Raw genomic sequence first — 12481 nt, forward strand, 5'->3', positions numbered from 1 at the left:
TTTTTGTGCCCAAAAAAGAACTGGGACCTAAGCCAGTTGAATCTGTGTCATACAGATGGTATTTCAGTTGGTCACTGTACAGTCCACATTACCTGTTACGAGGAAGGATGACTGGATGTGTTTGATAGACCTACAGAAACACCTACTGTCTCATCAAGATAGCCAGGCAGTCCAGGAGGATGTCCTTCAAGGATGCATCTGCAGTCCTTACAAATGGGTTGTCCTGTTGTCAGGCAGCCCTTCGGTCGGCCGGATTCCAAAGTCTGGGTCTGGCCTCGGCTGGTGTCGCACTTCACCCGACGTCATAGCTGCAGTTCTTCGGGTATAAAGGTATCAGCCGACGCCATTTTCCTCAGTCTTTCTTGCCGCGTGGCGCCCGAAGCAGAAGCTGTTCGCAAGTGCCGGTCGGTCAGAACCAGAGATTACTACCGAAGACTTCTAAAAAGCTAAGTACCCTGTTGGGGACTCTTTCTTGCCTCATGTCAGAAAAAGTGAATAACTGTTTAACTTGTGGGAAACAAATACCTCATAAAGATTTCCACTCTTACTGCTTACCTTGCTTAGGCCCAGACCACGACGTAGCAGCTTGTCTAGCCTGTGCTTCTTTCAACTGACGGACGCTTAGACGTCGGTCGGAATTTGCTGAAGAGTTTTTCGGCTCCGCTTTTGCTTACATTATGCCATCGGATCCTCCGACTACGCAAATTTCAAAAAAGCGCAAGGAAAAGGACCGACACTCGCGGTCCGCGGTTTCGGCCGAAACCGCGGTTAAGCCAACCGCGAGTGTCTCTGTTTCGGCTGAAACAGAGTCCACGGTTCTTCCTTCGGCCGAAAACTTACCTCTTACCGAGGCCTCATCTAGCTTGGCTGAATCTGCTACTGAAATCCCACCTATTCTTGCAGGTTCACAGGATTTATCTGACACTATCCCTTTGGATATATCCACCCCTGCACGTGGAGCTGCTAGGCCTCCTGCATCCATGTCGATTAAGGCCTTTGCCAGGGCTAAAGCAGCAAAAACTACCAAAACTGTGCCTGCTAAGACCCCCTCTCACAGGCCTAGCTCTAGTTCACAAATGCTTAGTCTAGCAGAGGATCTCATTTCTTTGATCCGGGGATCCCAACCACATCCAGACAGGGCCTCTCACCCACCTCCAGAGAGGAGGACTAGAGTAGAGCCCCCTGAGCCAGTTTCTTCAGATGACCCCTCTGATGATTCAGATAATTCAAACCCTCCAGAGGGCCCCTTTTCTCCTTATGAGGACTCTGATGCAGAAGAGTCCATTCCTTCTGCCTCTCCGCCTGAGGAATTTTCTTTTGGGGAAACCTTGCATGCTATGAGGGAACAATTTCAATGGCAGGGCCAGGATTTTTCAGACTCTAGGAAAAGGCTTAGAACCTTTTTGCATTTGCCACAGCATAGGCCTTTAGCCATTCCTCCAGTACTTACTGTTGTGGATGATGCATTTAATGATGCTTGTACTGCTCCTGATTCTCTACCTCTGGCCCCGGCTAAGCCCGATGGGTACTACAGGGTTCCGGACACACATTATCATTTGTATAAGGCCCCTTTTGCAGATCGAAACTATCTCCCAGGGACCCAAGGCTGTAGCAGCTACCTCTGCCAAAAACCCTCCCTCTGAAAGGGAATCTAGGGCCTTAGAGAGATGGGGTAAAAAAGTTTACACTTCTGCTACTCTTTCAGCTAGGGCCTTGAACTGCCAATTTCACATGATTCAGTATCAGGAATTTATGTTAGACCAGTTAACTAAAAAACTAACCTCTGATGAACCATTAGATAAAAAATCTGTACAGGAAATGGTACATAACATTCAGCAGGTCAGTAATCATTCCTTAAAATGCGGCTATGATGCACTGGAGGCTTCCTTTAGATCAGCCATGACTGGCACAGTGATCAGAAGACATGCATGGTTAAAAGAGCAGTCCTTACCAGACCATGTTAAATCAAAGCTCCTAGATGCTCCCATGGATAAGCTCAATTTGTTTGGCTCCCCTGCACAGCAGGTGCTGAAGAAGGTGGAAGAGCAAGCAAAATCAGTCCAGACAGTCAAGGATTTCTTGCACGTCCAGCCTCCAAGGTTTAGCAGGAACTGGCCTTCCAAGAATTGGTCCTTTCCAGACACCTCCAGAGCTCCGAGAGGCAGGAATAGGCGCTCAAGAGGCAGGGGTCAATCCAGAGGTGCCTACAGGGGACGTCAGTGGCAAAATAACCAGCGAGGTGCAGCCACAGATCCAGCCACCACCACTTCCACAGGACAATCACAGTGACTTGGCTCTGGCACCGCCTACCAGGGAACAACTAGAAGCACCCTTAGGCGGGAAGCTAGCCTTATTTTCAGTAAACTGGCATTACATCACAGGAGACAAATGGATTTTACAGACAGTAGACCAAGGTTACAGGTTTCACTTCCATACTCTACCAAGGAAGAGAGGAATGCCAAACCTACCTCCAAATCAGAAGACAGAAGCTCTAGAACAAATAACTCACTTACTAAGGATGAGAGCTGTAGAAAGGGTACCATCTATGGAACAAGGGCAAGGATTTTACTCCAGACTCTTCCTGGTACCAAGAAAAGAAAACCAATGGAGACCTAACACATATCTCATTGTTCCAAAATTCAAAATGCTGACCCTACAGCAGCTTCTTCCCATGCTGGGCAAGGAGTCTTGGCTGGTAACTCTAGATCTCAAGGAGGCATACCTGCACGTCCCCATACGACCAAATTGCAGAAGATACCTCAGATTTCTTGCAGGATCAGAGCATTATCAATTCTCAGCATTGCCCTTTGGCTTATCTACTGCGCCCAGAGTATTCACGAAATGCCTGGCATCAGTAATTGCTCATTGCAGGCTTCAGGGAATTCAAATTTACCCTTACCTGGATGACTGCCTGTTACAAGCAGACAACAAAAACAAATTAACAAAAGATTTGGAAAGGGTCATTCATCTACTACAAGCCCTGGGATACACAGTCAATATAAAAAGTCAAGGCTGATACCATCCCAAAGGATAACCTTCTTGGGTGCAGATCTGGACACATCAAAACAAATGGCATTCCTGACAGTAGAAAAACAGGAGCAACTCCCTCTCTACTTCATGGCATTAACAAAGCAGAACCAGCTAACAGCAAGAAAAGTCCTGCAAGCCCTCTGTTACATGGCATCCTGCATAATATTGGTTCCAAATGCCAGACTACATATGAGAAGGTTACAGTGGTACCTAAGGAATTTATGGTCTCAGCACAAGCACAGCCTAGAAACCCAAATTCCAATAATTCCATGCCTGAAGCAAGAATTCCAATGGTGGGCTCAGGCCTGTCAATTAAACAAGGGACTGCCCTTCCACAACACTCAGCCAAGCCAGGCCATCACAACAGATGCCTCAGACCTCGGTTGGGGGGCACACATGCTGGACAAGTGCATACAGGGCTTATGGACTCAAGACCAGCTGCACCTACACATAAATCAAAAGGAAATGCTGGCAGTAAAACTGGCAATTCAGGCATTCAGACCATTTCTCCAACAGGGTCAACTGCTGATAAGGACGGACAACACCACAGTTATGTGGTACATCAACAAACAGGGAGGCACACATTCATACCCTCTATGCCGGATGGCAATGGACCTCTGGAATGTGGCCCTGAGCTTCAACATTCAGTTACAAGCAATTTTTGTGCCAGGAAAAGAAAATATTCTAGCAGACATCCTAAGCAGAACTACTACGGATGCTCACGAATGGATGCTGCATCCGGACATCTTCAAAACCATTACAGGGAAATGGGGACTACCAGAAGTAGACTTATTTGCATCCCCACACAACCACTAACTGAAAAAAATTCTGCACAAGGACGTTCCACCCACTTGCTTGGAAAGTGGACTCCCTATCCTTCAGTTGGAAAAACCTGACAGCATATGCATTCCCACCTCTTCCTTTGATGCACAAGGTGCTATTGAAGATCAAAGAAGACCGTCCAAGGATCATCCTGATAGCTCCAGACTGGCCAAGGCAACATTGGTACCCATTACTGAGGAGCATGTCTCGAGAACAAATATGGCCTCTACCCCTTGTTCCCCTGCTGTTAACACAGAACAACTTCAAAACCCTACATCCAAACCTGAAAACACTGCAGCTGGCTGCCTGGAGCATTGCATAAGACCAAATAACCCAGATTTATCTCAAAGGGTTAAAGACATTATCTTGGAGGCTCGCAGACCCTCAACAAGAAAAAAATTATTCAGCAAAATGGAAAAGATATCTCATTTGGAGTACTGCAAAAGGAGAAAATGTGGCACTGGTAAACATAGCTAACGTCCTGGAATACTTGGCAGAGCTCTTCCACAACGGCCTGTCCTATTCTTCCATTAAGATTCATGCATCAGCTATTTCAGCAGAATACAACTTGGATCCTCCAGTCTTCTCACATCCTCTACTCAGGCAGTTTCTGAGAGGAATTAAAAACGTAAAACCACCTAGGAAGCCACCATTGCCAGCATGGGACTTGAACTTTGTGCTAGAAAAGTTGACACTCCCTCCTTTCGAGCCAGCAGCAGCAGCAGAATTACAGTACTTATCATGGAAAACTTCTTTCCTGCTTGCAATCACTTCAGCAAGAAGGGTATCCGAGCTACAGGCATTAATGGCAGTACAGCCCTTCCTGATCTTCCATCAAGATAGTGTCCATGAGAACTAATCCTACTTTTATGCCAAAGGTGGTCTCCAGGGTATCTTTAAATCAAGCTATCCACCTACCTACATTCTTCCCCAACCCACAGAACAGGGGAGAAAGACTGTTGCATACCTTGGATGTACATAGACAATTACGTTACTACCTGGACAGGACCAAGAGCAATAGAAAAACTGACCAGCTACTGGTAGCATATGCAACAGGAATGGAAGGAAAAGCAATTTGAAACAGACAATCTCTAAGTGGATAGGAAATTGCATTAGATTTTGTTATTCCTACCATGGGAAGAAAACTCCAGAAAACATCAGGCCTCACTCTACAAGGGCTACAGCCACTACCACAGCTTTTTACGAGGAGTGGCTACCAAAGACATTTTAGAGGCTGCTACTTGGAGCTCCGTGCATACATTTGCCAAGCATTATAATTTACCTTTATACTCCAGATCCCGAGCAGGTTTTGCCACTGCTGTTTTGCAAGGGATCTTAACTACACCATAATCTTATTTCTCCTCCTCCCCAGTTTGGCTATGGTATTCTACCCATTTGTAAGGACTGCAGATGCATCCTTGAAGGACATAGTACAGTTTTGTACCTACCATAAATGTAGATGTCCGATAGGCATGCATCTGCAGTCAGGATTACCCACCCTCCTTCCCCTCTGTGGTACTCCTAGGGTATTTGCCCATCTTGTAGCTAGCTGGGGGAATCTATTATGGTGTATTTGTTTGTATATATGTACATACATGCTTATTTTTTGTTTGCTCTCTGCTATTTGGAACCATTTGCATTTATCCAAATTTAGTCTTCCTAGAGGGCACCTGGCATCTGGGGCAAGAAACACTGAGGAAAATGGCGTCGGCTGATGCCTTTATACCCAAAGAACTGCAGCTATGACGTTGGGTGAAGTGCGACACCGGCCGAGGCCAGACCCAGACTTTGGAATCCGGCCGACCGAAGGGCTGCCTGACGACAGGACAACCCATTTGTAAGGACTGCAGATGCATGCCTATCGGACATCTACATTTATGGTAGGTACAAAACTGTACTTTCTTCCACTTCTGTCTGGGACCAACTCATTTCCAGTTCAGGGTGCTACCGTTTGGTGTGATCACTGCCTCCACGGTGTTCACCAAGTGCATGGCAGTAGTAGCCACACGATTTGTGTTGCAGGGTTTCCAGGTGTTCTGTTCGACTACTGGCTCATCATGGCCACCACAAGGGATTCTTTATCTCACATGAGACTTCTTACTGTGCTTGTGCTGTTCATTGGTGATTGCACTAAATTTTGAAAACTCCAAACTAGAACCTCTTCAATCCTTAGAGTTTGTAGGTTGCCACCTGGCACCGCCACACAAATAGCCAGGTTCCCTCTGCCCAGACTGTTGTATTTGTGTCTTTCGGCTTCTCACATTTTGCACCATCAGAATCTACCTTGCCTATCTGATTCATCAACTTTTAGGTTCCATAGCAGCTGCTGTAGCTGTGGCTCCACATGCCAGGTACTACATGAATATTTCAGTGGACTCTTGTATATTCAGTGGTCCATGACATGCCCAGTTGATGCAGCATCCCATAAAACTCAGCAGGATCTGCATGTAACATATCTTGTAGTAGATCCAGCTGAACACCCTGGGACGTCTCTTTGAGTTTTCCCCACAAGGGCTAAGGTAACCACAGGTTCCTCTCCTCAGGGTTGGTGGGTAGGTATTTTGAAGGGATGACTGACTATGGTACTGGTCCCAGACCAAGGCTAACCTTCACATCAGTATTCCGGAGATGCAAAAAGTCCTTATTGTGTTGCAGGCTTTCCAGGTTTGCTTCCCTGTGGGTGTTGCAGGCTTTCCAGGTTTGCTTCCCTGTGGGTGTGACAACAGTACAGACTTGCAATGTGTGTGGCCTGGTACATCAAGAAACAAGGGAAAAGCCCGTCTTACCTCGTATATTGAGAAGCTGTGCGGATGTGACGGTGGGTAATGCCTTCCTAGTGCTTTCTTGTTGCAGTGAGCATGCCAGGCAAGTCCAAAATCTTGGAGGACAAATTGAGCAGGTTGAGTCTCCTGCCACATGAGTGGTCCCTCCCTCAGTCAGTCAATGTCGGCCAAGATTTTTAGCTACTGGATCCAGCCATGCTACCAACTGTTTGCATCCCTGACCTACACCATTTGCAGCAGCTTCTTTGCTGTGATCTCTTGGGTGGTACAGTCCTGAGGAACACTGTAGCCCATACATGGCCTCCAGGACTCCTGTATGCCTACCCACTCCTCACATAATCAAGTTGCTTCAGAAAGCAGCCTGGTGCAAGACATACGTGAGTCTCATTGAACCCTTTTGGTCCCAGTAGGTTTAGTTAGTCTTTCTTTTGCCTCACCTAGTGTACCCGCCCTGAGTCCTGGATCCCTTTCCATATTTGATTTGTCATTCTTCTGGCAAGCCTCACCTGGCATCAAATCACTCAATTTGACTGCTTGGTTTTTCCACTTCCAGCGATGGTTCATAATCACAGACTTTCTTCTGGATTGTGCTGATTTCTCATTTCTTCCCAAAAACCCTATCCTTGGAAGACCTACGGGAATAACCAGAAAAGGTTCACTGTCTGGGCTAATTTTAAAGGTTTGGATCTGTACTTTGTACAACTGATATCTGTATTGTATTTTCTGCCAGGTCTTTTCCATTCAGGGACTAGATTTTCTATGATTAAAGTACAGTTGGCTGCCATTTCTAACTTTCATGTGAGAGAGCAGCATTCTTTTATTGCTTCCTTAAGCATTCTTAAGAGGTGCTTTACTCTTCCAACCCCTTTTGAGGGACCCTGTTCCTCCTTGGGCGATCACTATTGTGTTACAGAGCCTTACCAAGGTGTAGTTTGAACCTCCAGCCTCGGCAGGTCTAAAATTTCTGTCTTAGAAGATGATGTTTTTAATGGCTCTTATCTCAGACAGGAAGATTTCGGAGTTGCAGGCCTTGATGATGCAAACCCCTGTATTTGATTTTGTATAAGGGTGGTGTTTCCTTCAGGACTAATCCATATTTGTTCCCAAGGTGGCATCAGAGACTAACTTAAAGCAGGTTTTTCATCTGTTGGTTTTCTTTCCATATTTTTCAAGTAATGGAGAATATCTCTCTCATTCCATGGATGTTCATCTGCTTTAGCTTTATGTACACTGCACAAAAGACTTTAGAAAAAGTGGTCAGTTTTTCATTTCTTTTCCTAAGTTAAAGTTAGGTTCCAGCATGTCAAAGGTTAACTTGTCCAGGTGGCTATTTGATTGCTACGTTTGTCTACAAGGCTGAGGGATTGTTATTGCCCTGTAAACTGAAAATACATTTTATCAGATAATTTTCACCCCCTGCAACTTATTTTAACTGCATTCCTGTAGATGTCTGCACAGCAGCTACATGGTCCACAGTTCATACATTTGTCTGTCATTACAGTTTTGATCTGCAGTCCAGGTCCAGAGTTGCGTTTGTTTCTGCCATTCTCAGGAATATCCTTTCATAATGCTTCCTAGTGTTCTATTGGGAACTCTGCTCTAATCGTTGAGGCAGATGGTAAAGACATTAGATATAGAAGTTATACCTTAATTGATCTGCTTTGTCTTCCATCTGTCTCAACATTCCTGCCCTTTGCCCCTGTCCAAATGGTCACTCCTTTGTGGCTCCTGCTGTGCCTTTCCTGGAGCTTTTCTTTGTTGCAACCCAGTCTGGTTGTTGTATGTGGTCACAGTACTTAGTCTAATAGACAGTGTTTTTGTTCCTTTTAGAGTTGATGATCATGTACTTGGTGAGAAAACTCGTATGAGGACAGTAAGATTGCTGGTGCATTATGGAAGAGGAGAGGAGTTTGAGCCTTGGAACCGAAGCTTAAATTGTTGGCCTCAGATCTGTTAGGATGTGATGTACCCAGTTGCTGAGCTAAATGGAAGAATGCACAGATGTATGAATTTGTGAAGTACATAACTTTCATTTCTCTGCTCTTGCTGTACAGCCTTAGCAACCGTAGTTACTATTGGTCTGTGTCTATTTTCCTTTGCCTATTTTTTATTTTTTGTTAACAATCTATTTATTGTTTTTGTCCATTGAGTTGCTGTAATGTAAATTTGTTATTAATTAAATGTGCCTTGGACCCAGGCTGTGACTGAAAATTGTTAGGACTAGTCTACCTGCCTAATAAAATTAAATACATGCATACAGACAAAAATTAAAGATGCTTTTTGCATTGCATTTACATTCTTTGATTTCCCCACTGGTACTGATCTTTATTTTGATTTGTATAATTTACTTCCTATCAGGTTCCATCTGCTGACAGGAACGCTTTGAGCTCTCTCTGGGGAAAATTGGCATCAGAAATCCTAATGCAGAACTGGGACGCTGCTATGGAAGACTTGACAAGATTGAAAGAGACCATTGATAACAACGTAAGAGACTGCTGAATGTAGTTGTTGTTGCTCTACTGCAAGAGTGTTGTATTTTTCTCTGGATCTTTCAGCATTTCATACATTAATGTTTTACTCTGGATATCACACTGGAATATAATCTGAAATGGTCTTTAGTTATAGTCATTTTCATGATCAGTTCAGCTGACCTTAAAGAACAGTAGTGCTGACTCTACACTGTGTGCATATTTGTAATTCCCTAAAAGGGTTTTCATCTTGGTAACTCCTCAAAAGATTGATGAGCCTTTTTAAAGATGCTGTGTTTGTATTGGTACATTTTGGTGTAACACTCATGATTTCTAACAACTGATTTGTATTCTTCTCACAGTCTGTCAGCTCTCCACTCCAGTCCCTTCAGCAGAGGACATGGCTCATTCACTGGTCACTGTTTGTGTTTTTTAACCATCCGAAGGGCAGAGATAATATCATTGAACTCTTTCTCTATCAGCCTGTAAGTGATTTAAGATGTTTTATGGTATTTGTACTAATGTTATAAAAGTTCCACTTGACAGTCACTGAAAGCGTTTATTCTTGTGTTTGTTTACCTGCCTGCATCAGTACTAAACAGCAGTGAACATCATCTGGGTGGGTTAGTAAATCTTTTTAGGCTGTAGTTCAACTTATTTTTTATGAACTTGTATGCCCTATATTGTTTTTGAAGTAATGTACAGTAAAGCTAAATGTATTGCTAAGTTTCATTTTCTGCTCAAGAGCTTTGTAACATACTGATGTGAAGTCATTGTTTTTTTTTTCCTTTGTAGCTCTAGATTGTGATGTCTCAATTGAGGGTAATTGTATGTTTGCAGCATGCTGGCTCAGTGGCTGAGATCTTTGCCTCATAGCTGTAGGGTCTAGAGTTCAGATTCCCTGTTTTATGTTTTCTTCTACTACTGTTGGCTTCATCCCCCTCCCAAAGCATTCTGTGGATGATTGGTTGCTCTGAACTGTGCTTATATGTTGCATTTACCTTGGCCTCGTCACCTTAATTGCGACTAAAAAGGAGCAAATGGACCAGTTTGCCTGTTGTGTTAATAACTGAACTGTAATGGAAAAACATATTGATTTGTATAGATACATATGGTATTATGTACTAGGAAAGCCATTAAATCAGTTTTGTATTAGAACAGTCTGAATTGTAAATATTTTCCAGACTTGTCTCTGCAGTGTCAATAGCTCAAAACAGCTCTTGTCTAGATAGTTTAGTTTTCAGTTGGAACAGGCAATGGGAAATCATGAAGGAATTGTTTAATCCTCTTATGATTCCATTAACAGTATGTTGAAATTTGGACATATGTGTAGTTAATCTGCAAACTGACTGCCGTTATTTCCTTGTCGTTCATTACAAGTTGAACAGCATGCAAGTAATGCATTTTTAGCCCAGGGAAGTAGGGTGCTTTGACTCGGCTTCCATTTGCTTACTTTGTGACACTGAGCAGTTCAGTTAATCAGATGCTGCTCCTGGACTGAGTCTGAAAACATCCTTGTGGGTCAATGCTTTACCTCATTTAATTAATGCCAGTAAAGAAAAAAAAATGAAACTGAAAGCTGCACACATTATGATTGTGCAAACTCAGAAGACCTCGTAAAATCATCAGTCATTAGGTAGAAGTCATCCTATTGAAATCTTAATAGGTGAAAATCTGGAATGTTGTCACTTGACAACTCTTGACATCAGAAGCCTTTTTCATTATAACTGCTAGGATTTCCTCGTCTCATAAACCTGTCTCTGAATAGCAGAGCTGAACTTGAAATAGAGCTATTGTTGGAAAGTTGAAGGTTAATAGCATGGCTTGGCAGAGCCCTTGTGTCGTGAGAGACTTGTGCGGAAAGTCACCCAGGTGCAAGTCATGCTGCTTACACTCAACATTCTGGTCAGCACAAAAAGAAGTAGGTTTTGTATAATCACTCTGTGTATGAGAGAACGCCCGTCTTCCTTCTGTTAATCAGATTACAGTAATGTCTGCTAAGTCAAGCCCTTTTACTTTAGTGTTTGCAAATTGTTATTATTCTGAGGTGGAGAAGATCAGTGCACAAGACTGCCCTGAAACATGTAGCTCTGTGCATAGCAGATGTTACAAAGTAGCTTTTTTTTTTAATACCAAAGTTGAATTTCATCTTCTGATGCACCAGCAAAAGTTTGGCAAAAATCCTAATTCTCATTTTCTGATGCACAAGCAAAAGTGAAGTATTTTCTTCTTTTTGTTGTGCAATAACACTATATATAATCGCCTGCTTTCTTACTACGTTTGATGGCTTACTTTTGCAATGCTGTATACATATCTGTGAATGATGGTGCAGTTATTCTAACTGAGTTGCTGCTGAATCCCTTGCTGGTTCCATCAGTTAGATGCACACTTGGATGGATAATTTAATACAGGTTAAGCTAATGCACACTTGTTTGGTAATTAATGCAAGTTAAACTAATGTAAGTGAAATTTGTTTCTTAAAAAAGGTATTATGTTAGGCATTCCTTTTGGGTTAAGTTTGTCGTCATTGTTTCTGGATAGAAAGGAGAACCTAATGTTGATTCTTCAACCAGGAATGAAGGGCATTATGATAACTAGGAGAAATATACTACTTGGAGTGATGTGTTTATATCAGGGGCCTGGAAGTCTGTAAGAGCTTGCATATTATCATGTAATTTAGAACACTGCACGATGTAACTGAAACTCCATCAGCTTTTCAGAAAATAAGCTTTTCTTTGCATATGGGAAGTCAAGGCTATTGAAAGTTTTGTGCACAGTAAGTACTGTGAAAGGTATGCAGATTTAAAACACAGTGAAACACCGCAGTCCCTCCATGCTCATTTTAAAGCACCACAGCGGTGCCTTTATCATCAAATAGTCTCCTTGAAAGGATTTATTTCCTTTTAAAACTCTACTAATTCTAGCACTAATGATGCTTCTAATTTGCCTACAGTCATAATATAGAAAATGTCTCCAGCATGGAGTTACCTCGAGTGAGGCTAGAGAAGAGCACATAGATTGTGGCTGTGGTCAGCCTGACCATAATGCTTTATAATGCCTAAATTATGCTGCAGTGCTATATAAACATACGGTTTGTCCAATAAAATATTGCTTTTGTTTATTCAAATTAAACACAGTAGTAGCTTTTTGAAATGGAAAATTTCAGTCATTCATAAGAGAGCAAAGCTTGACTGTCTTTTTACCCTAAAAGTGTGTGTGGGAGGAAGAGTTTGGAAACTGTTTTGTGGTGATGATTAAAAGAAAGTACATCTTCTGATTGCATGCTCCTGACAATGGTGGGAAGGAATAAAGGGATAGTCATGTCACAGGTTAATTTAAAAGTACCCGAATGTGTGGTTACAAACCATCAGTTCACAC

The 12481-nt window shown here is 43.0% G+C and overlaps 1 protein-coding gene across 1 annotated transcript in view; it reads left to right on the forward strand.

Annotated features, from left to right (window-relative positions):
* EIF3E (eukaryotic translation initiation factor 3 subunit E) overlaps positions 1–12481 on the forward strand; it is a gene marked incomplete in the record, with an annotated part of 1040336 nt that overhangs the window by 427687 nt on the left and 600168 nt on the right. The window contains 2 exon segments of the mRNA XM_044065734.1: positions 8994–9119; positions 9466–9588. Coding sequence (XP_043921669.1) covers positions 8994–9119; positions 9466–9588 — 249 coding nt within the window.

This window comes from Protopterus annectens, chromosome 3.part0 (assembly GCF_019279795.1).
Source record: "Protopterus annectens isolate FY-2018-M chromosome 3.part0, PAN1.0, whole genome shotgun sequence".
Lineage (NCBI taxonomy): Eukaryota > Metazoa > Chordata > Ceratodontiformes > Protopteridae > Protopterus > Protopterus annectens.